Source organism: Cetorhinus maximus, unplaced genomic scaffold (assembly GCF_964194155.1).
Source record: "Cetorhinus maximus unplaced genomic scaffold, sCetMax3.hap1.1 HAP1_SCAFFOLD_425, whole genome shotgun sequence".
Lineage (NCBI taxonomy): Eukaryota > Metazoa > Chordata > Chondrichthyes > Lamniformes > Cetorhinidae > Cetorhinus > Cetorhinus maximus.
The window spans coordinates 177,641-197,825 of NW_027596370.1; the positions used below are offsets into that span (position 1 = coordinate 177,641).

Here is a 20,185-nt window from a genome sequence, read left to right on the forward strand (position 1 = left end):
GTCCACATTACTCCAAGAGTGCATGTAACAGAGTTTCTATACAAGAACTTCCTTCAATTTATGCAAAAGTTTGAAGTTTTTCATTGGATTACTTTCACACCAGATCAATTCAATCATGCCATCAGTTCCATACAGTCTTACCCGACAAATAGATTCAAAACGGTAAAAAATGGTCAACTAAACATTTTTGCAATAACTTGGCCCCATGTATTGAGCACCAAAAGGTTTCAATGAGATAGTAACCCCAGGACAGAGGAACTGTGGTGACTAGTTTCAATATGGCGCTCTGCAGTGCTGGTATCCATAGTATAGAGAAGCAAAATAGCGGCTTGTGCTGTACGGTGGTTTCAGTATCTAATTCCACACCCTCTTTAAACAGCTTGACACTGCTTCCTCTTCCCCCAAAGTAACTACGTTTCCTGAGTTAGCAGCAGCTCAGCGACCTTCTCAGGGAGTGGAACCTCAATGAGGTGTGTGTGTTGAGGAGCAGCAGCAAGTCTTCATGTTCACGTTGAGTTATTTGGGGATACTGGTATGGTCTCTTCCAATAAAACTCAAGACGACAACAGCTGATATATCAGTAAACCAAAATGTTGAATCAAAGATAGCCTGAATAGGTTGCAGAAAAGGTGGCACAATTCTGAATTACACAATCTACAGAACAGAAACAGGCCAACTAGTCTATGCTGCATAAGAGCCTCATCCCATTTTAATTACCTCCCCCCACCCTGATCCTTATTCCTCTATTCCCTTTTCCCTCAAGTACACATCAAGCCTCCTCCTAAATGCATCATTCCAAACTACTTCAGCCACTCCAAGTTTTTGTGAAACAGGCTTGGAATACCAAGAAGAAGGTTAAAAAAGGGGAGGGTGGGGTGAAGATCCATTTCCACCCACTGATATTTAGGCAGAACAGAAATCCAATCACGTGTACCAGATGCAATAGTCAATTCTACACACACTTGTGTAATAAAATATGTATGGAGTTGTTCCAGTACTTTATTTTTATTTCAGATTTCCAGCACAGTATTTTGCTTTTATTTATGCTAGGGAAATTAGACATTTGAGCCTCGCAAAGGCTGAATGTCATTCCATATAAAATGGCCGACAGCCAATTCCTCAGAAGTGGCTGCTGAATATGAAGCATGGCCATTTGAAATAGTCACTAGTGTTCAGTAAAGTAATGGCAATGGTTCAAACATCCGAAGTTACCACACTGTGTCTTAAATTTCTAGCTCAAGAAAGTATTTCAACTGCACACTTTTCACACCACCCATTTTTAGTGCCCAGATGAGTCTGCCAATCTTACTCATATTAGTTTTAGATGGCAATAGAGCCCTCAAGGGACAAGACAAAGTGCTCGCCTACTGCACCACCCAATTCCTCATGCTTTTATAGCACTTCAGGAACATCCTGAGCTTGTGAAAGACAATCTATAAATCCAAAACAAAAACAGAATTACCTGGAAAAACTCAGCAGGTCTGGCAGCATTGGCGGAGAAGAAAAGAGTTGAAGTCTCGAGTCCTCATGACCCTTCGTTTTTAACTCTATAAATCCAAGTCTTTTTTCCCTTCTCTCTCCCTTCCTCAAGGCTCCATCACCCTACATACACTCTCCAGTATAGCTTCAGCAAACTACCACCATAAATCTTCAGTCACCTGCCATTTTAATTCTTCACCCGCATCTCAACTCTGACCTTTGCTCTCATAATCCTACACTGTTCAAATGAAGCTCAAGGAACAGAGCCCCATCATTTGGTTAGGCACTAGACAGTATTCCAACCTCAACACCAAGTTCAACCATTTCAGATCATAATCACAGCACCTATTTTTTCCGACAGTGGGTGCTGTAATGGTTCTGCTGCTCTCTTAATCCTTCCAGCCTTCCACCCAATCACAGACGGTCATCATCACAAGATCACATTGCCCTTTGTACAAACTTTTGTGGATTCCTGCCGTGCATAAATTGGCTGCTGTACTCCCTACATTACAACAGTGACTACACTTACAAGTGTTTCTGTGGCTGTAAAGCACTTTGGAACATCCTAAGAATATAGAATATGAATTGGGAGCAGGAGCAGGCCTTTCGGCTCCTTGCGCCCGCTCCGCCATTCAATAAGATCATGGATGATCAGGTTGTGCCTAAACTCCACGCTCCTGCCTGATCCCCATAACCCTCGACTCCCTTGTAGATCAGAAATCTGAAATTCGGCCTTGGATATATTCAACGATCCAGCCTCCACTGCTCTCTATGGAGCAGAATTCCAAAGACTAACAACCCTCAGAGAAGAAATGCCTCTTCATCTCTGTTTTAAATGGGAGACCCCATATTTTTAAAACTCTGCCCCCCTAGTTCTAGGTTCCCCAACATGAGGAAACATCCTCCCAGCATCTACCTTGTCAAGCCCCCTCAGAACCTTATATGTTTCAGTAAGATCACCTCTCATTCTGCAAGTTCCTGCTCAATCTTTCATCATAAGACAACCCTTTCATTCTAGGAATCAGCATAGTGAACTTTCTCTGCACTGCTTCCAATGCAAATATAGCCTTCCTTAAGTAAGGAGACCAAAACTGCACACAATACACCAGGTTTGCTCTCACCCATTACTATACAATTGTCATAAGACCTCCCTACTTTTATGCTCCATCCCTCTTGCAAGGTAGGCCAACATTCCATTTGCCTTCCTAATTACTTGCTGTACCTGTATGCTGACTTTTTGTAATTCATGTACAAGAACACCCAGATCCCTCTGTACTGCAGCATTCTGCAGTTTCTCTACATGTAAATATTCTATTTTTTGATTCTTCCGGCCAAACTGGACAGCCTCACATTTTCCAAAATCATACTCCATCAGCCAAATTTTTGCCCACTCACATAACCTGTCTTTATTTTTACAGACTCTGTATCCTCCTCACAACCTGATATCCTACTTACCTTTCTATCGTCAGCAAACCTGGCTCGAGTCCAACTCTGCGTGCAAGTCATTAATATCCCAAGGTTGTAAAAGGCACTATATAAATGCAGGTATGTCTTTCTTCCCATTCTTTCTCCTCCAGCCTTTCCTTGCCTTAGTGCTTGCTTAAAATTCACTAAATCTAACATTTTCCAGTTGCAACCAAAGGGAACCAGCCTGAAACGTTAACTCTGTTTATCACTCCACAGATGCAATCGGACCTGCTGAGTATTTCCAGGACTTTGTTTTTATTTTCTTTATGGCTTCTTTTCTTGTGAGATTTCCAGCATCCACAGTTTTTTGCCTTTATAAAATGCAAGATGCTAGTTCTGAATTATCAGAAGACAGTTTTCAATTCCCACAAGAGTGTTATCTGATTGAGCACTCCAAAGGCACAATGCTAAGGACAAATACAAAAACAAAATGCTGCAAATGCTAGAAATCTGAAAAAATAAAAATAAACTTGTTGCAAATGCTCAGGTCTGGTAGTATCTGTGGAGGGGAAACAGAGTTAACGTTTCAGGCCGATGGTCTTCCATCAGAACAGACCATGCCTGCTCTGATGAAAGGGCAGCTCTCTGAAATGTTAGCTCCTTCTATTCTCTGTCAATAAGATTAACACCAACCTCAAACAAGCATTCCCGATTGCATCACTGCTCCCATTTTTTCCACGCAGCAGGAGCTGGTAATGATTCTGCTTCCATCCACCATTTCCAACATCATCTAGCATTCTGACCCAGTGCCCTTTGTGGGCAGTTTGTGCTTTAAACTCACGTCTTTTATCTAGATTCAGTATCTAAATTAACAATTCCTTGAAACTGAAGGGCCATTTTCACCTCATTCGTTGGGACTGATTCAAACTTGGCCTAGAGATGAGCATGCTTAACTGACTGCATCATCAATTCCTTCCAGTGGACTTTCCGCAGCATTCAACTCCATTCCACTGGAAGTGTGGACTCTTGCTGGGGTGCAATTCTATCGACTAGCTGTCCTCCTGTATTGGCCATTCCTCCTATGGTAGCCTAAACACTAAACGTGCACAGAGTATTCAAATGCGAAGAAGCATTATACCACAGCTTGATCCTGTCGTCACTTGACACTTCCCAGCAATTGTCACTTGCCTCATTGGATGTGCATTTAATTTTTCAAATGAGGAAAGCCCATAATATCATTGTCTGTCAAAGAGAGAAATTTCAGTCATACCCTAAACTAAGGTCACAAAGACTAAATGATTCCATCCACAACTTCTAACCTCCTTTGCACAAAATTCCACCATCAGGCTACCTGCTTCAACTACTCCCAGATACCCAAGGGGCAAAGCATCAAAAAAACCTTCAGAGTGCACTGCTACTACTCAACTAGATTTAAGAATCTCGGTATATCTCAAAATACTTCACAGCTAATAGAATACTTTGGAAATGTAGTCATGCTGCAGGATCGCAGGAATGCTGCAGCCAACTTGTGCACATCAAACTCCTGCCAACAGCAACAAGACAATTGTAATGATGACGGCTGTGGGATAAGTATTTGCTAGGACACCAGGAGAACACCCCTACTCTTTGTCAAATAGTGCATTATAATATTTTATATCACTCAAGAGGAAAGAAGGCTTAACCACTCATCTGAAATGAGCACCTTCGACAATGCAGCACTTCCTCAGTATTGCAGTGAAGTGCTAGCCTGGATTATGCGATCAAGTGTCTTGAGTTGGGCTTGAACCCACAACCTTCTATCCACTGAAGCACAACTGACAACAAAAATGAAAGACCCCAATATTCCAAGCTCGCACACAACCCAAATAAACACTTGATCAGTCTTCATGGAAGGCAACTGAATACACCCATCCAAAGCTTTTAGACTTTGCTGCTTATATTGAATTTGGTAACATTCACATAAAGCAAGTATTTTTTTCAAGTTCAAGTTGTGGCTTCCAGTTTACAACCTGCATCTCGCCGTTTAAGAAAGATAAAGCCACAAAACATTCACACAACTGCCAGGAAACCCAAAGTGTTGAGCGGAGATCTTGTCCAAAATGAACATCTGATCAGTGGACACAACGGTGATCCTGAAAGCAGACACCAGGCTTTATCCATTACTGGACAAAGTCTTTCACATCCAATTCCGTTCAGATAAAATCCAGAAACGATGCTAGAATAAAAAGCCCTGACCAGAGGATTATCATGTATTCTTACAGTTTAGCAGATGCAGACTACATACAGGAAATCATACCAAAAACCTCAAGAAAAGACTCCCTTTTCAGAGAATGTATGTACAAGTGTAGCAAAGCATGTAGTGGGCAATTAAATCTTAAATTGTGTGTGCATGCACATGTTTGGGGTTGGGTCTGCTGCTGTCTACAAAGTCTGAGCCTTCTGGCATTAAAAGTAAAAGCTTAAAATTAGGTACATTTTACTCCACTGATGGACTACACTGTACATGAAGGTCACACACCTATAAAGAAAGCTTTATATTTATATAACTCCTTTCATGACCTCAGGATGCCCCGAAGAGCTTTACAGCCAATGTAGTGCTTTTGTTAGGTAATCACCATTGTAATGTCAGAATTTCAGCAGCCAATTTGCAATGTCCCACAAACAGCAATGTGATAATGACCCGATGATCTGTTTTAGCGATGTTTGTTGTGGGATAAATATTTGCCTGGACACTGGACAGAAATCCTTATCTCTTCTCCAAAATACTACCATGGCATCTTTTACTTCAACCAGCTTAATTTACCTGAAAGATGGCACCTACAACAGTGCAGCCCTCCTTCAGTACTGCAGTGAAATGCCAGCCTGGATTATGTGCTCCAGTCTCTGGAGTGGTAAAAGTGCTACCACTGAGGCATTGCTGACATGCGACTTAATATGATGCAAATCATCATTTATTTCTGTTACTTGTGGGATCTGACTATGTGCACACTGGCTGCTGGTGTTTCACCCACATAGCACCAGTGATTGCATTTTACTATACATCAAGATCTTTGGGACATCCTGTGACACATAAAGAGGGCCTTAAAAATGCAAGCACATCATTCTTACTTATGATTTGCAAGTCACCTCAAATTGCTCCCACAGTTATCAGCAGCAGCGGCAAAATAGGCCAACAATAAGTTCTTCAAAATACACTCGCCAGACACATCCCAAGTTTCTAAGTAATGTCAAAATTCTTGCCCAGCTGCATATCAAAGGCAGTGTCTGGCTTGGGTTAAGGTTCCGCGATTTTTAAAAATTATACTCTTATGGTGGTGGGAATCTGGAACTCATAGCCTAAAAGGGTGGTAGAGGCAGAAACCCTCAAAACATTTAATAAGTATTTGGATGTGCACTTGCGATGCCACGGCATACAAGGCTATGGGCCTAGTGCTGGAAAATGGGATTAGAATAGTTAGGTACTAGTTTGACCGGCGTAGACTCGATGGGCCGAAGGGCCTTTTTCTGTGCTGTAGCCCTCTATGACTCTATTTCTGCTGCCTAATTTCCTCACACATGTATCCAAAAACAAAGCACATTTGATAGTTTGAACTCTGGCTTGTTTCACATACACAATACACAAATTTGAGTATGACAGAACACTGCAAATGTTAAACTGTATGTAAACTGTACTAGTCATTGAATCACAAGCTGAAGATTTCTCCTGTAGATGGCAGATTCGAGGAAGTTCTTATTAAACCAATGAGATCAAACTGACTGACTGCTTCAAAACCACCTGATCCATGAACACAACTCCCAACAGGCCAGGCTGCCAATGAGATCAAATCTGGCTAGTGCTTGCAAAGTTGTACAACAAATTCCAACGTTTGCATTTCAGCCAGCTGAACACCTTTCAGTAATTGCTGCCAGTAAAAGCAAGTGCATGTGTGGGGACACTGAGGGACGACAGGAATAGGCCAGAGAATGAGGCCCTCCCCTTATGGTTCAGCAGGTTACTTATGGTCACTTGAACAAGATGTCCAAATGGTTACAGCACATGTACAACCATACCCACAGAAAGGACAGACATTTTAGGAGAGGAAAGGACAAAGCCTGGGCATGGAGGAACAAGTGAAAGAAAATCTACACATTCCTCTGGGCCATTTTTAAACATTGGAAGTTGCAATGATAAATGGAAATTCCTCTCTCCTCTATCAGCTACATTAGGACTACAACTCTAGTGGTACACCTAGCAAATGGGAGAGAGAATAACCCTGCACACACATGCTCCCCCCCGCCGCACCCAAAATAATTGTGCTGGAATGTGGCTCAGGGTCACTGACTCGATCATCTCGTCTAGTAAGAAAAGCAGTCAGGATTCCTCCTCTTACCCAGTGACCTCTGATGGCTGTCACAAACATGCAAGTATGATTGGCTGAGTCTCTCCCCAGACATGAGGAATGGTCATTTGAGGAACGCACAGAAGGCACCCAGTGTATTGTACCTCAGAGCCAAGCACTGCTCGAGAGAGAATATGCTTAGTTCAAATAAAAAGTGAAAAGTATTCTTTTTGTTTGCACTCTTATTTCACACTAACCAATAATGATGCTTCTTGAGCCTACACACCCTCCCACAACCCCTGCTGCAATCACTATTGTTTAACCAGCCTTTGGGAGATACATCAATGCAGAGCTCAGGAAGATCCTTCCCAGCAACTCCACTGCCTTACCTAGATCAGAAAGCCCATATGGAGGAACTGCGCATGAACCCACATGCTACAACTTAACACAAATGGCCTACAGCACACAACTATGCTCCATGAATGTGAAGAAAAGAAACACAACTGGTTTCCACTACTGCCTAAAAAGCAACATGTAGTTCAATGTAATAGAGCAGGAATACATCTGGGGACTAGGGAATTATCACTTTCCAAGTAAATATTTGTGGCCTGTATCATCAACGTACAGAAGGACCACATAACAGCTTTCAGCTATTTTATGAGAAAGTACAATCTGATATTTAAACGATGAATTAAAACAGCAATGAAGATACTGTTGTTAAAAAATTGTTCAGACCAATAAAAGTCAAACGAGATCAGGCTTTCAGTACAAATAGGCTCAATTAAGTTGCAAATGCAACATTTTCAGAGTCAAGCTGACAAAGATTTTAATAGTACCCTATTTTAAAAGGAAATGCTGATTGAAAGCTCAGTTGGCAATGGCACTGCATGGATGAGTTTCACAGACCAGTGTGTTCCAGGTATTCAGACCCATTTGTGCTGAAATAGCTCCTCAAATGTTACAATTGGCCCCTGTACTCTTAAATGAGGCAAAAGAACAAAAATTAGGTTCTGATTAAGGGTCATCACCAAGTTGATGTTAACTCAGTTTCTCTCTCCACAGATGCTGCCTGTCCTGCTGAATATTTCCAGCATTTTCTGTTTTTATTTCAAAATTAGGCAACAATTTTCACTTTTTTTTAATCTATTCACAGAATACTGGCATCATGAGCAAATCCAACATTTGCTGCCCCTCCCCAACTGTCCTAGAGGTGGCAGTAGTGGTGCTGAGCTGCCTTCTTGAACCACGTGGTGTAGGTACACCCACAGTGCTGTTAGGGAGAGAGTTCCAGGATTTAACCCAGTGACAGCGAAAGAATAGTAACATTGTTCCAAGGCAGAAAGGTGAGAGACTTGGGAGGGGAACTTGCAGGTGGCGGTGTTCTCGTGCATCTGCTGCCTGAGGCAGAGAGCACAGGTTTGGAAGGTGCTGTCTAAGGGGCCTTGGTGAGTTGCTGCAGTGCATCTTGTAGATGGTACACACTGCTGCTACTGTGCATCGGCAGTGGAGGGAGTGGACGGGGTGCTAATAAAGTGGACTGCTTTGTCCTGGCTGGTGTTGAGCTTTTTTTAAATTTATTCATGGTATGTGGGCGTCGCTGGCTAGGCCAGCATTTATTGCCCATCCCTAATTGCCCATGTTCAGAGGGAATTTAAGAGTCAACCACATTGCTGCGGGTCTGGAGTTACATGTAGGACAGACAAGGTAAGGACAGCTGAATTCCTTCTCTTAAGGACATTAGTGAACCAGATGGGTTTTTACAACTATCGGCAATGGTTTCATGATCATCAGACTTTTAATTCCAGATTTTAATTCAAATTTCACCATCTGCCATGGTGGGATTCAAACCCGGGTCCCCAGAGCATTACCCTGGGTCTCTGGAAAACTAGTCGAGTGACAATACCACTATACCACCATCTCCCAGAAAGTATTCCATTACACTCTTGACTTGTGCCTTGTAGATGGTGGAAAGGTTTTAGGGAGTCACTTACCACAAAATTCCCAGCCTCAGTTACTCTTGTTGCCCCAGTATTTATACCACTGGTCCAGTTTAAGTTTCAGGTTAATGGTAATTCCCCCCCACCCCAGAATGGTGGGAGATTCAACAATGATAATGCCAGTCAATGTCATGGGAAGATGATCAGATTCTCTCTTGTTGAGATGGTCATTGCCTGGCATTTGTGTGGCAGGAACTTATATGGTCACTTATTAGACCAAATCGGAATGTTGTCCAGGTCTTTCTGCATGAGGGCACAGACTGCTTCAGTATCTGAGGAATTGTGAATAGAACTGAACATTGTGCAAACATCAGCAAACATCCCCACTTCTGACCTTATGATGGATAAAATGACATTGATGAAGCAGCTGAAGATGGCTGGGCCAAGGACTCTACCCTGAGGAACTCCTGCAATGACATCCTGGAACTGAGACGACTGACCTCCAACAACCACAACCATCTCCCTTTGTGCTAGATATGACGCCAACCAGCGGAAAGTTTTTTCCAATTCCCACTGGCTTCAGTTTTGCTAAGGCTCCTTGATCCAATACTTGGTCAAATGCTGCCTTGATGTCAAGGGCAGTCACTCTCACCTCACCTCTTTTGTCCATGCATCATCAAGGCTGCAATGGGGCCTAGAACAGAGTGGTCCTGGCAGAACCCAAACTGAGCATCAATTCGCATTGGTACATGCCAGTCAATAGCACTGTCAGGCTCCTCCCATCACTCTGCTGATGGCAGAGGGTAGACCAACAGGGCGGTTATTGGCTGGGTTGGATTTGTCCTGCTTTTTGTGGACTGGACACACACGGGCCATTTTCCACATTATCAGTTAGATGTCAATGTTGTAGCTGTACTGGAATAACTTAGATAGGGGTGCGACTAGTTCTGGAGCACAAGTCTTCAGCACTGCAGCCGGGACATGGTCAAGTGTCAGGTCTGTTTTACTCGGTAGATTGATGAGAACAAGGTCAGGTAGGTTTTTCCCTCATGTTGGTTCTCTCATGATCTGCTGCAGGCCCAGTCTGGCAGGGTTCAGCCAGCTCAGTCAGTAGTTGTGCTACTGAGCCACTTTCTGTGATGGACATCAACCACCACCCACCCCACCACCACCCAGAGCACATTCTGTGCCTTTGCTATCCTCAGTGTTTCTTCCAAATGGTGTACAACATGGAGGAGTAATGATTCGTCAACTGAGCTGGCAGGGAGAGTGCTGGGGGGAGGGTGAGTAGGTGGTAATCAGCAGGATGTTCCCTTGCCCAGGTTTGACCTAGTGCCATGAGACTTCATGGGGTCTGGAGTCAATGTCAAGGCCTCCCCTAGGGTTACTCCCTCCCGACTATATACCACTGTGCTGCCACAATGGGACAGGGAATACTCGGGGTTTGGATTGGTTGAAAGGTATTATTCTGAGAATTTGGCTATGTCTCTGGGATAGCTCTCTCAATCTTACCACAAGTCCCCAAATGTTTGTGAAAATGACTTTGCAAGGTTGACCAGACCAGTTATGCCTTTGTCGTATCCAAATCTACCGCCTAGGTCGATGCCGGTTAGTCTGTTAGGTTTTGATATAGTTTTTCAGAGGTTTGATACAACTGGGTGGGGCTTGCTAGGCCATTTCAGAGTGCAGTTAAGAGTCAATCACATCACTGATTAGTAGGTAAGATGGCAGACTTCCTTCCCTATTGGATATTAGTGAATCAGGTGGGTGTTCTATGACAGTCTGGTAACTTCAGGGTCATCATTACTGATACTAGCTTTTTAATTGCAGATTCATTTAATTAACTGAATTTAAAATCTCCAGGTGCCATAGTTGGATTTGAACCTGTCTCTCTGGATCACCAGTCCATGCCTCTGGATTACAAGTCCAGGAACTTAACCACTATGCTACCATATCCTATAATGTATTGTCTCCCAATATCATGAAAACATCCCAAAATACTTCACAGGGTTTCACAAACTTCCTAGTCACATATATGTCTTGGGACAGATGACTAAAAGCTTGGTCAGGAGTAGATTTTAAGAAGCATCTTAAAGGAGGAAAGATGATGAGACAGAGAGGCTTAGTGAGGAATTCCAGAACTTAATGCCTAGGACTAAACGAGGCTGGAATTGAAGCACACAGAGGACTCAGAGGGCTGTAAGACTGCGGGTGGTTAGAGATAGGGAGGCAAGGTCAGGAAGGGATTTAAACACAAGGATGAGAATTTTAAAACCTCAGGGTCTTTTCAATTGATTGCAAACCAGTGAGTCCTGCAGGGTTCTGGTGAACAAGAGTTTATATCGCTATTCTGAGTTCCTATCCAGCTGAGGCCTGGTATCAAGGAACAGACAGAATAGGCAGGACTGCAGTGCAGTATGAATCAGCATCTTCAGGAAGAGGAAAACCAAAACTGACGAGAACAGCATATATCTTTCATTACATCTGAAATCTTGCAACATGTTAGCAGAGTACAAGGCTGCAGATATACAAACATGATTCAGTAGTCATAGATGAAACCCATCTTAGAATAGATACTAAATCCAAGAATCAGGGAAGCTCATTTCACATTTACCACCACCACTGAATTGCACAACCAAGCAGATTAGCAGCATCTGTCTAATGGCAGCACTTTCACCAACTGGTTTAACATGTGTACAAACTCCAGGGTCTGAATACAAGTCAAACCTCTGCACCAACTTAAAGAACTAAAAGCAAAGTTGGAAAACACTCTGATTTCTCTGCGTGACCAAGGTATATGCACTGGTGATCTGATCACAATACATTAGCATGCCCATCTTCCAGAACTGACCAAAGCAACTATCCCAACATAAGTACAAGACAATGCAACTTATTTACTTAGTTGAACATGCCAAGGGCCAACACAGGACAGAATGTACCCATTCTCTCCTGCTCCTCTTTAGTAGTTTCATGCTTAATCTGGTAAATGCCCACCCTTTAGATTTGAGCCCAGGCTGTGAATGTCAGCAATTTATGTATCACAACTGAGCTAGATGCTACAGGGGTCACTGCACAGTAACTAGGAGCAGGAATGGCTGGCTGATTTTACCAAGAGCACAGAGGCCTACCTGCTCAGCACAGGCTGAGGTCTGAAAGTCAGCCCTTCTGATTTATGCAACCTGCTTTGACAGCAGCCTTCCAACAGAGCACCTTCAAATACATTATTCTTTCACACAGTTAATTCTTCCCCACCCTGACTGTACATCAATGAAACATCACAATGGAACCGCAAGTTGGAATGTGCCATAGAAGCTTCAAATTGAGAGATTCAGAGCACCAGAGTTCTCCAAAAAAAAAAATCAGAACATCAGAAAGTTGACATTACCAGTTTCCTCATTTCAAACTGCTGCTAACCAAGAACCTCACAAAAACAGATTTCTTCATCAATAATCTGCATTTCGTTGGGGAGCTGCAATGTGAGATACCCAGGAGTCAGGATAAGGTTACCAAGCCTCCAGAAATGAAAAATCAACCACCTGGACACTGTTGCTGGCAACCCAAGAGAAAGAAAAATAGAGGCACTGGGGAAGAAAAAAAATTATTGTTCTTTGAAAACTTCTGTCAATTAGTTATAAAAATACTGGAGATTGGGCGGAGGTGGGGGGGAGAAGGCTATTTGACTGGGAGGGGCGGTGGAAGGCAGGACAGCGCTTGGGATAAAACCGTCAGGAATCTAAGCAGAGTCGATGAACTGATTTCTGCGTTCCCTTTTCTGGGGGCTGAGGGAGGAGTGAGATCAGAACCTTCTGACTAAGTAAACATGTTCACTTCAAGGCCACACCAAACCTACAATTGTATCTTCAAACTTTAAGATTTGAACGCCACATCTTCTGAACAGGAACTATGCTCTGGTGCACCCTATTTAAACTGATTGCTGATTAAAAAAAGAAAGGCTTGGGAGAAATCACATGCTCAGTAAGGGGAACTGAAACCCCTTGAAACTAAAGTACACTATTCTTCCAGGCACATGGGAACTTTCAAGTCATACTTATAGAATGAAGAACACTACATGCACACTAAGCCCATTTGGGAACTCTTAAGGCCAGATTTCCTCTCCCCATCCCGCAACTCTCCTGAAGATGCTAACTCTTACTAGAACATGACTCTGTGGGCCCAGCAGGGGGTGCTTCAGCAGACATTTATGCGCAAACAGAGTGAACGCAGCAATCAGTTTGACGATGAAGGGCATTGTGGTCAACAGCAATAACGTCCTCTGACAGCGTATATGCTCGCACTCCTTCCCAAAGGAATCACTGAACTGTAGCAGGAGCAGGAATACTGAGTGTTTGGTCCTTTCTCTCTCTCTTTCCTCTCTAGTTATTCCTTAATGCAATGGCCATAGCATTCAGGTCATTTGTAGTTCCCCTAGTCACTTTGTTAACAGCACAGACTTGGGAACCAAGACCACCAGCCATGGCTCAGTTAGTAGACAAGACCTAGGCTGACATTCCAGTGCAGTATTGCAGGAGTGTTGCACTGTCAAGGATGCCATCTTTCAGATAAGACATCAAACCAAGGCCCTAACCATTTTCTCAGGTAGCTGTAAAAGATTCCAAGGCATTGCTTTGAAGAGCAGCAGGGGAATTCTTCTGTGTCCTGGTTTATAATTGTCCCTCAGCTAACATCACAAACAGATTAGCTTGCCATTTCTGTTTGTGGGATCTTGCTGTGTAAACTGCCTGTCACATTACAGCAATGACTACAGTGCAAGAGAACTTCACTGGCTGTAAAGTGCTATGGGGTGCCCTGAAATTGTGAACGGCACTATTTTTTTTAAAAAGCTAAATGCAAGTTATAGTTTATTGCACACAGCCTTTTCCAGCTGAGACATTAAGTGGCTTCACCTTAGAATTAGTTCACTGGTTAGCTGATTGATCAAGAATACAAAAACTGGTCAGTTCCCAACTTATTCCAACAACCCTAAGGAGACTAGTTCCAAAAATGGATGCAATTTAGAAAACATTTCTGATCCATAGCATTCTTTGTCAATCCAGGTTCTCAACATTACTGGCCTAAGAATGCACAATGAGCTTATATCAATTCTTCCAGGCAACACAGTATGTAAAGGCTAACTGGTACACACTGCACCAACCTAGAAGCTAAATGCCACCAGCTACACATTGAATGACATCAAAACATGCCACATGCAAAGACATTCAAAATTTAACATTTAATATTGTTCTAGAACATGACAAATTTACATTAGCACACACAAACACTAAGCTGTACAAGCAAAACCAAAAGGGATTTATCAAAATAAATTTAACCCTCTGAGTGCTGCAGGTCTACAAAAGGTGAGCATATATAATCAGACTTCAATGCTGAAGTGATGGGATGCCAATTTAGACTAAATAGTCTCAGTTCCTTGGATTTTAACAGAAGAGCTTTGTAAACTTATAACCTCTCCGTATTCCAAATTTATTTTCCAATCTTGTTCTTCCCTGATGCAATGGCCTAAGCAAGTGAAGTATTTCAAATCCTAAACTGAATGCTCGAGCTCTTTACAATTTTCTTTGGTGAACTTTGTCCGTGAAAGAGAAGCTTACGCTAGTTCTTTAAGGAACAGATGAGCACAGATGGCTCCTTCTCCTCCTTGGTTTCTATCAGGACCCCTCCAAACGGTACTGGAGATAATTTTCCCCCTCCCCAAGATATGCAAAACCACTTCCACCTTAGTTTGATGGGGAGGGAAGAGCAGAGAAAAGGTACACAGTCTCTGTCACAAACCACAGATCATTACCCTACTCATACAGCCAGTCACAAGAAACAGTGGGAGAGGCAGCAAGGTATCAAACAGCTCAGAGCATGGAGCTCAATGAGACATGCAAGAGTCCCCGCAACACCCATAGCCTCCGGCAACCACCCCAAAAACCATGCATAATTACCCTGGCAACACCCACAGCAACCCCACCACCCCCCCCCACCCCCAGCTGCACAACAACCAACAACCCCAGCAGCACCCACAGATTCCCCAGGCAGCACCCACAGATCCTCCAGCAACAGCCCCGGCAAGACCCACAGATTCCCTGCAACAACCCCAGCAACACCCACAGATCCCTCTCCCACCCTCACCCCAGCAACCACCTCAACAGCACCCATAGCAACCATCCCAACAGCAAATATAGCTCCTGGAACTGACCTGGAAGCACCCACACACACACCGTCCACCCCACCCCAGCAACCAGCCCAGTGGCATGCACAGCTCCATGATTCTTCCCTCCAGCCTTGGAGGCACAGAGGGTACAGTTCGACAGGCACAGGCAGCCTTCCGACACAACGCCAAGGTGGCAATTCATCATGAGTGAGCCTGGACAATGGAAGAGTCAACATGTAATGTGGCCAAAGAAGGCATCACGGCTGAGCCCCCAGTCATACAGTCACCTAGTATTTACATAAGCACCACTTTCCAGCAATAGTAACAGAATGGTGATTGGGGCCCCAGGCCAAGGGTGCTGAGACAGCCGTAGTGTCTTTATTTCCACTGTGGGTGAGATCAGCTAATGCAGCACAGACTGACACATGTTTCAAGCTTTAAAGAAGCTCATTTGCACACATACAAGTAACCAGCCCACCCACCCCCCGCCAACCCACCTCAACACTATCCAACCTCAGCAGAGACAGACTGCAAGTAGAATTGGTCAGTACTCAGAGGGTTACAAATACAGTCACAGAACCAGAGCAAAAAATAAAAACACAGTAAGTAAAGAAGATAAGGCACCTGGAGACATCTGACACTGGGCATGCTCTGCAGGCATCTCAGTGCGCACATGCTCTCTACCAGGTTGGAGCAGCCTAGCCACAAAGACCTGGGCACAGAACACTGCAGGATAACAAAAGGAAGGAAGAGAAGCAGTTAGAAGCCAGACACGATCATATTGAAGTAGACAGCTTTATTTGTTAGTAACTATAAGCACAAAGCTTAGGTTCCGTTCAGAGAAGAAGTTGAAATTTAATAGCAATGACCCTCATAAATTGTTTCTTTGAAAGCTATGCAGGAACAAATTAGCTAAGAAAAGTGCAGTGCTAGCAGAATCATCATGCAGAACTATTAGGAATAGCAAAAGGCCATTAAACCCAACAAGTGCGTTTCTTTTCCGGAGATGCGCCCTCCTTCCCAAATTTCTCAAGCTCTTCAATTCCAGTTTCGAGATTTCACAGCTGCTCAACACACGTGGTTAAACAAGTAAAATTTGAAATGATTTCTCTTCTCATTTCTATTTTTTTAACCAAATAACCCCCATAGTAATCATTTTATTACAAACTAGCACTGCACTGGAATGACTATATATGGAAAACAGGCTTTATATAAATACCATCAACTCCCCTTTTGAAAGTGCCTGTATTTGTGAACATATAGATAACTTTACAGATGCACAATAAAGTTCTGATTAAAATAAAACAAAACTGCCATCACAGGGTTGGAAACTCCTCTTCTAAGAACAGCTACAACTATCTAAAAATTAAACATAGTCAAGTCTACCAATGGCACAGTGAATAATTAAAACCCTTGCTGCAGCTATGATCAAATCTCACACTTCATGAGGTCCTACACTTCAATCACGCTGGGCTGAGCAACTTAAATAACCAGCAGCAGCTGTGATGGCCTCAGCACCTCTAGACTAGGGAAGAGATAAGAAATTAGGCAGAAAAAGGAGCACGAGGGTGCATGAGAGCAGAGTGTGCATGTATGTGGTGGAGGAACAGTGCACTCCGACCTGAAATTCTCCATAGAACAGCGCTCCATGCTGTCTGGGCTCACATGAAAACTGCCATTGGAATACTTTTGCAAACTAGAATTAGTGTAATGTTTTCAGGAACATGAGAAGGGCATCAGACCCAAAAAGTCTGTCCCCTTTTTCCACAGATTAGCCATTTAGCCCATTTGGTCTCATCCTTCCAGAGCACCAACCCTGCCAGCTTTCTATCAAAATATCTAATGCCTTAAATGAGTTCAATGGCTGACCTTAATTATCCCTCTTTACAATCCATCACAGTAGTTGACTGTCCAATGTGTGAAGCAGTATCTCCTGGCACCAGCTCTAAACCTACATGTCACAACCCCAAACCTCTGTCTCTTGCCCTGGCATGCCTGAACATATTGCTTTGGATTTATATTTTCTAGCACATTAAAGTACTTTATATGGCGTCTAGGATGACCTCAGAGGTCTTGGAGGCTGGAGAACTATTGCTTACATCTCTTTACTGACATCGCTACATCAGCTCTAAGGCCTGGATAGCCCTTTATATCACTGAACAGGATTAAGCAATATTATATACAAGTACAGGCTAAACAAAACACTTTACAGCTTTATCATGACTAGCCGGTCTGGGTATTTGAACTCAACTAATTTGACAACTTAACATAGTATTCTGTTTTTTTAATTGCTATCTTACAAGTCAACTAACACACAAGCTTAAAAGCAAAATACTGCAGATGCTGGAAATCTGAAATAAAAATGCTGGAAAAACTCAGCAGGTCTGGCAGCATCTGGAGAGAAACAGAGTTAATGTTTCAAGTCCAGCTCTGAAGAAGAGTCATATGGACTCGAAACATTAACTCTGTTTCTCTCTCCACAGATGCTGCCAGACCGGAGTTTTTCCAGCATTTTCTATTTTTATAACACACCTAAGTTTGTCTGGCAACTCAGTGACTCCTCGTGAGAAAAGCAAGTGCCTCGTGACTGCCCAGCTCACCCCAATGATGAATCAGCATGCCACTGTCATCAGCACATACACTCTTGCACTTAAGGCCACGATGCCAAAAAGGGATTCTACACTAAACTTGAGCAATCCCTAGCTCATGTCCCATCAGGCAAACAACTGATCCTCCTCGGAGATTTCCATGCCAGAGTCGGGGAGGACATGAATCTCTGAAAATATGTGATAGGCAAGGAAGGTGTATGGAAAGCAAACTCCAACGGAGTCCTCCTCCTATCTAGAACATGACCTTGTCATAACCAACACCCTGTTCTGCCAGTGAGACAAGCACTAGACCTCATGGCATCACCCACAGTACAAACACTGGCATTGGCTCCACTACATCATCGTTTGAGCAAGGGGTCGCAGAGATGTCCATATGATCCACGCTACAACAGGTACTGACGGCTGCAGCACCGATCACTGTCTTAACCGATTTACCTCCTCCACCAGCCTGACACCCAAACTGCAGAGGCAACAGAATCAATGCTGCAGAAAAATTATCAGAGACCTCAAAGATCCCATCAAGATGGCCCTTTTCAGTCAGCACCTCACTGTCAAACTCTCAACCTCCAGCCGCCAGGAGTCAATGTTCCCATAAAGTCCACCATAACAAACACCTGCAAAGTGGTCCTTGGTCTCTCTACCAGGAAACATGGTTGTTTTTATCAAACCAGTCACCAAGAGTTACAGGACCTAATTGAGCACAAGCACAAAGCCTTCATTGATGGAAACTTTACAAAAGCTCAAGGGAAAAGCAGCAGTCCTACAGGTGGCTGAAGGCAATGGTACAGCATAAAACCCGATAAAGAAACGGTGGGTAGAAAGAACGCAGAAGATCCAACAACTCACGGACACCGACAACACACGTAGTTTCCTCAGCACTGTCGAAACAATCTATTACTCAAGCAATCAAGGGCCAACCTCAGAGCCAAGGATGGAGGGGAGCTCATCGAGGATAGGGAGGCAGTCAATGCTCACTGGAGAGAACATTTTGAAAACCTTGACTGAGACACTACCTTCAATTCAAAAGCCTTCAGCTCCATTCCTCAATATCCCGTCTGGCTGTGTCTCAGCTCTACCCCAGGAGTGAAGTTAAAAAAGCCATTCGACAGCTGAAAATCAAAAAAGCGCCTGGAGCAGATGGATTCCCTGCTGAAATTCTGAAACATGACGGAGATACATGCTTGGCACAGCTGCACAATCTCATATCCCTCATCTGGGAAGAGGAGTGCATGCTGGGGGGTGTCTTGGGGACACTGTGATCATGAATATATTAAACAAGGGAGTCAAGTCTGACTGCAGTTAACTACAGAGGAGTTTCCCTGCTGTCTGCCACAGGGAAGTTCTTGGCCCCCTCCTCCTAGAGTCACAGTGCAGTTTTTCACCTATTGAGAGGCACCACAGATATGATCTTCACTGCATGACAAATTCAAGGAAAATGCAAGGACCACCACCAACCGCTGTATGTAGCCTTTTCTGGTCAGGATTCTTTTTAAATTCTTTCATGGGGTGTGGGTGTCACAGCCAGGACCAGCATTTGTTACCCACCCCTAACTGCCCTTGAACTGAATGGCTTGCTAGGCTATTTCAGAGGGCAGTGGAGAGTCACATGCAGGCCAGACCAGGTAAGGATAGCAGATTTCCTTCCCTTAAAAGGCATTCGTGAACCAGAATAGTTCTTACAATATTCGATGATAGTTTCATGGTCACCATTGCTAAGACTAGCTTTCAATTTCAGATTTATTAATTGAATTTAAATTCCACCAGTTGCCGTGGTGGGATTTGAAGCCACGTCCCAAAAGCAGTCACCTGGGCCTCTGGGTTACTAGTCCAGTAATGTTACCAGTACAGCACTGTCTACCCAAATGTGTATTGTCTCTGTATTATCATGCAGTATTTCATCAAAAGTGTTTAAAGCTGGGGTGCATATCCTATCACTTCTCCCATCTCCCTACAAAAAACTATGCCTTTTTTTTATAAAAAGCTGCATTAGCCATTACTTTTCAAATTATTTTCATGCATTGATTTTTTTCATTTCACATTTGATTATTGATTTCAAGTGCTTTCCTGTTATGAAGGGGTATAATAGTGAACATGAGGTGAGGTGAACAGTCCAGAGATGCAAGCTGAAGTCCCAGTGTCTTGCCCCCACCAGAATGCTAATACAGGGTGTAGAGGCCAAATATAATCTTCAGGAGAACTGAAGCAAAAATTGGACCAAAGTGCATGATGTAATTCAATCCCCATTTTAAAGTCACACATTTTTTACCTCATTTTAATATT

The 20,185-nt window shown here is 43.4% G+C and overlaps 1 protein-coding gene across 2 annotated transcripts in view; it reads right to left on the minus strand.

The window, feature by feature from the left end:
* LOC144673661 (F-box/WD repeat-containing protein 11) overlaps positions 1-20,185 on the minus strand; it is a 165,317-nt gene that overhangs the window by 123,234 nt on the left and 21,898 nt on the right. The window contains exon 2 of one of the 2 annotated variants that reach the window (XM_078535386.1): positions 15,921-16,022. The exons of the other annotated variant lie outside the window; for it this stretch is intronic. Coding sequence (XP_078391512.1) covers positions 15,921-16,022 — 102 coding nt within the window. The remainder of the gene's footprint in view (positions 1-15,920; positions 16,023-20,185) is intronic. 2 annotated transcript variants of the gene reach the window in all.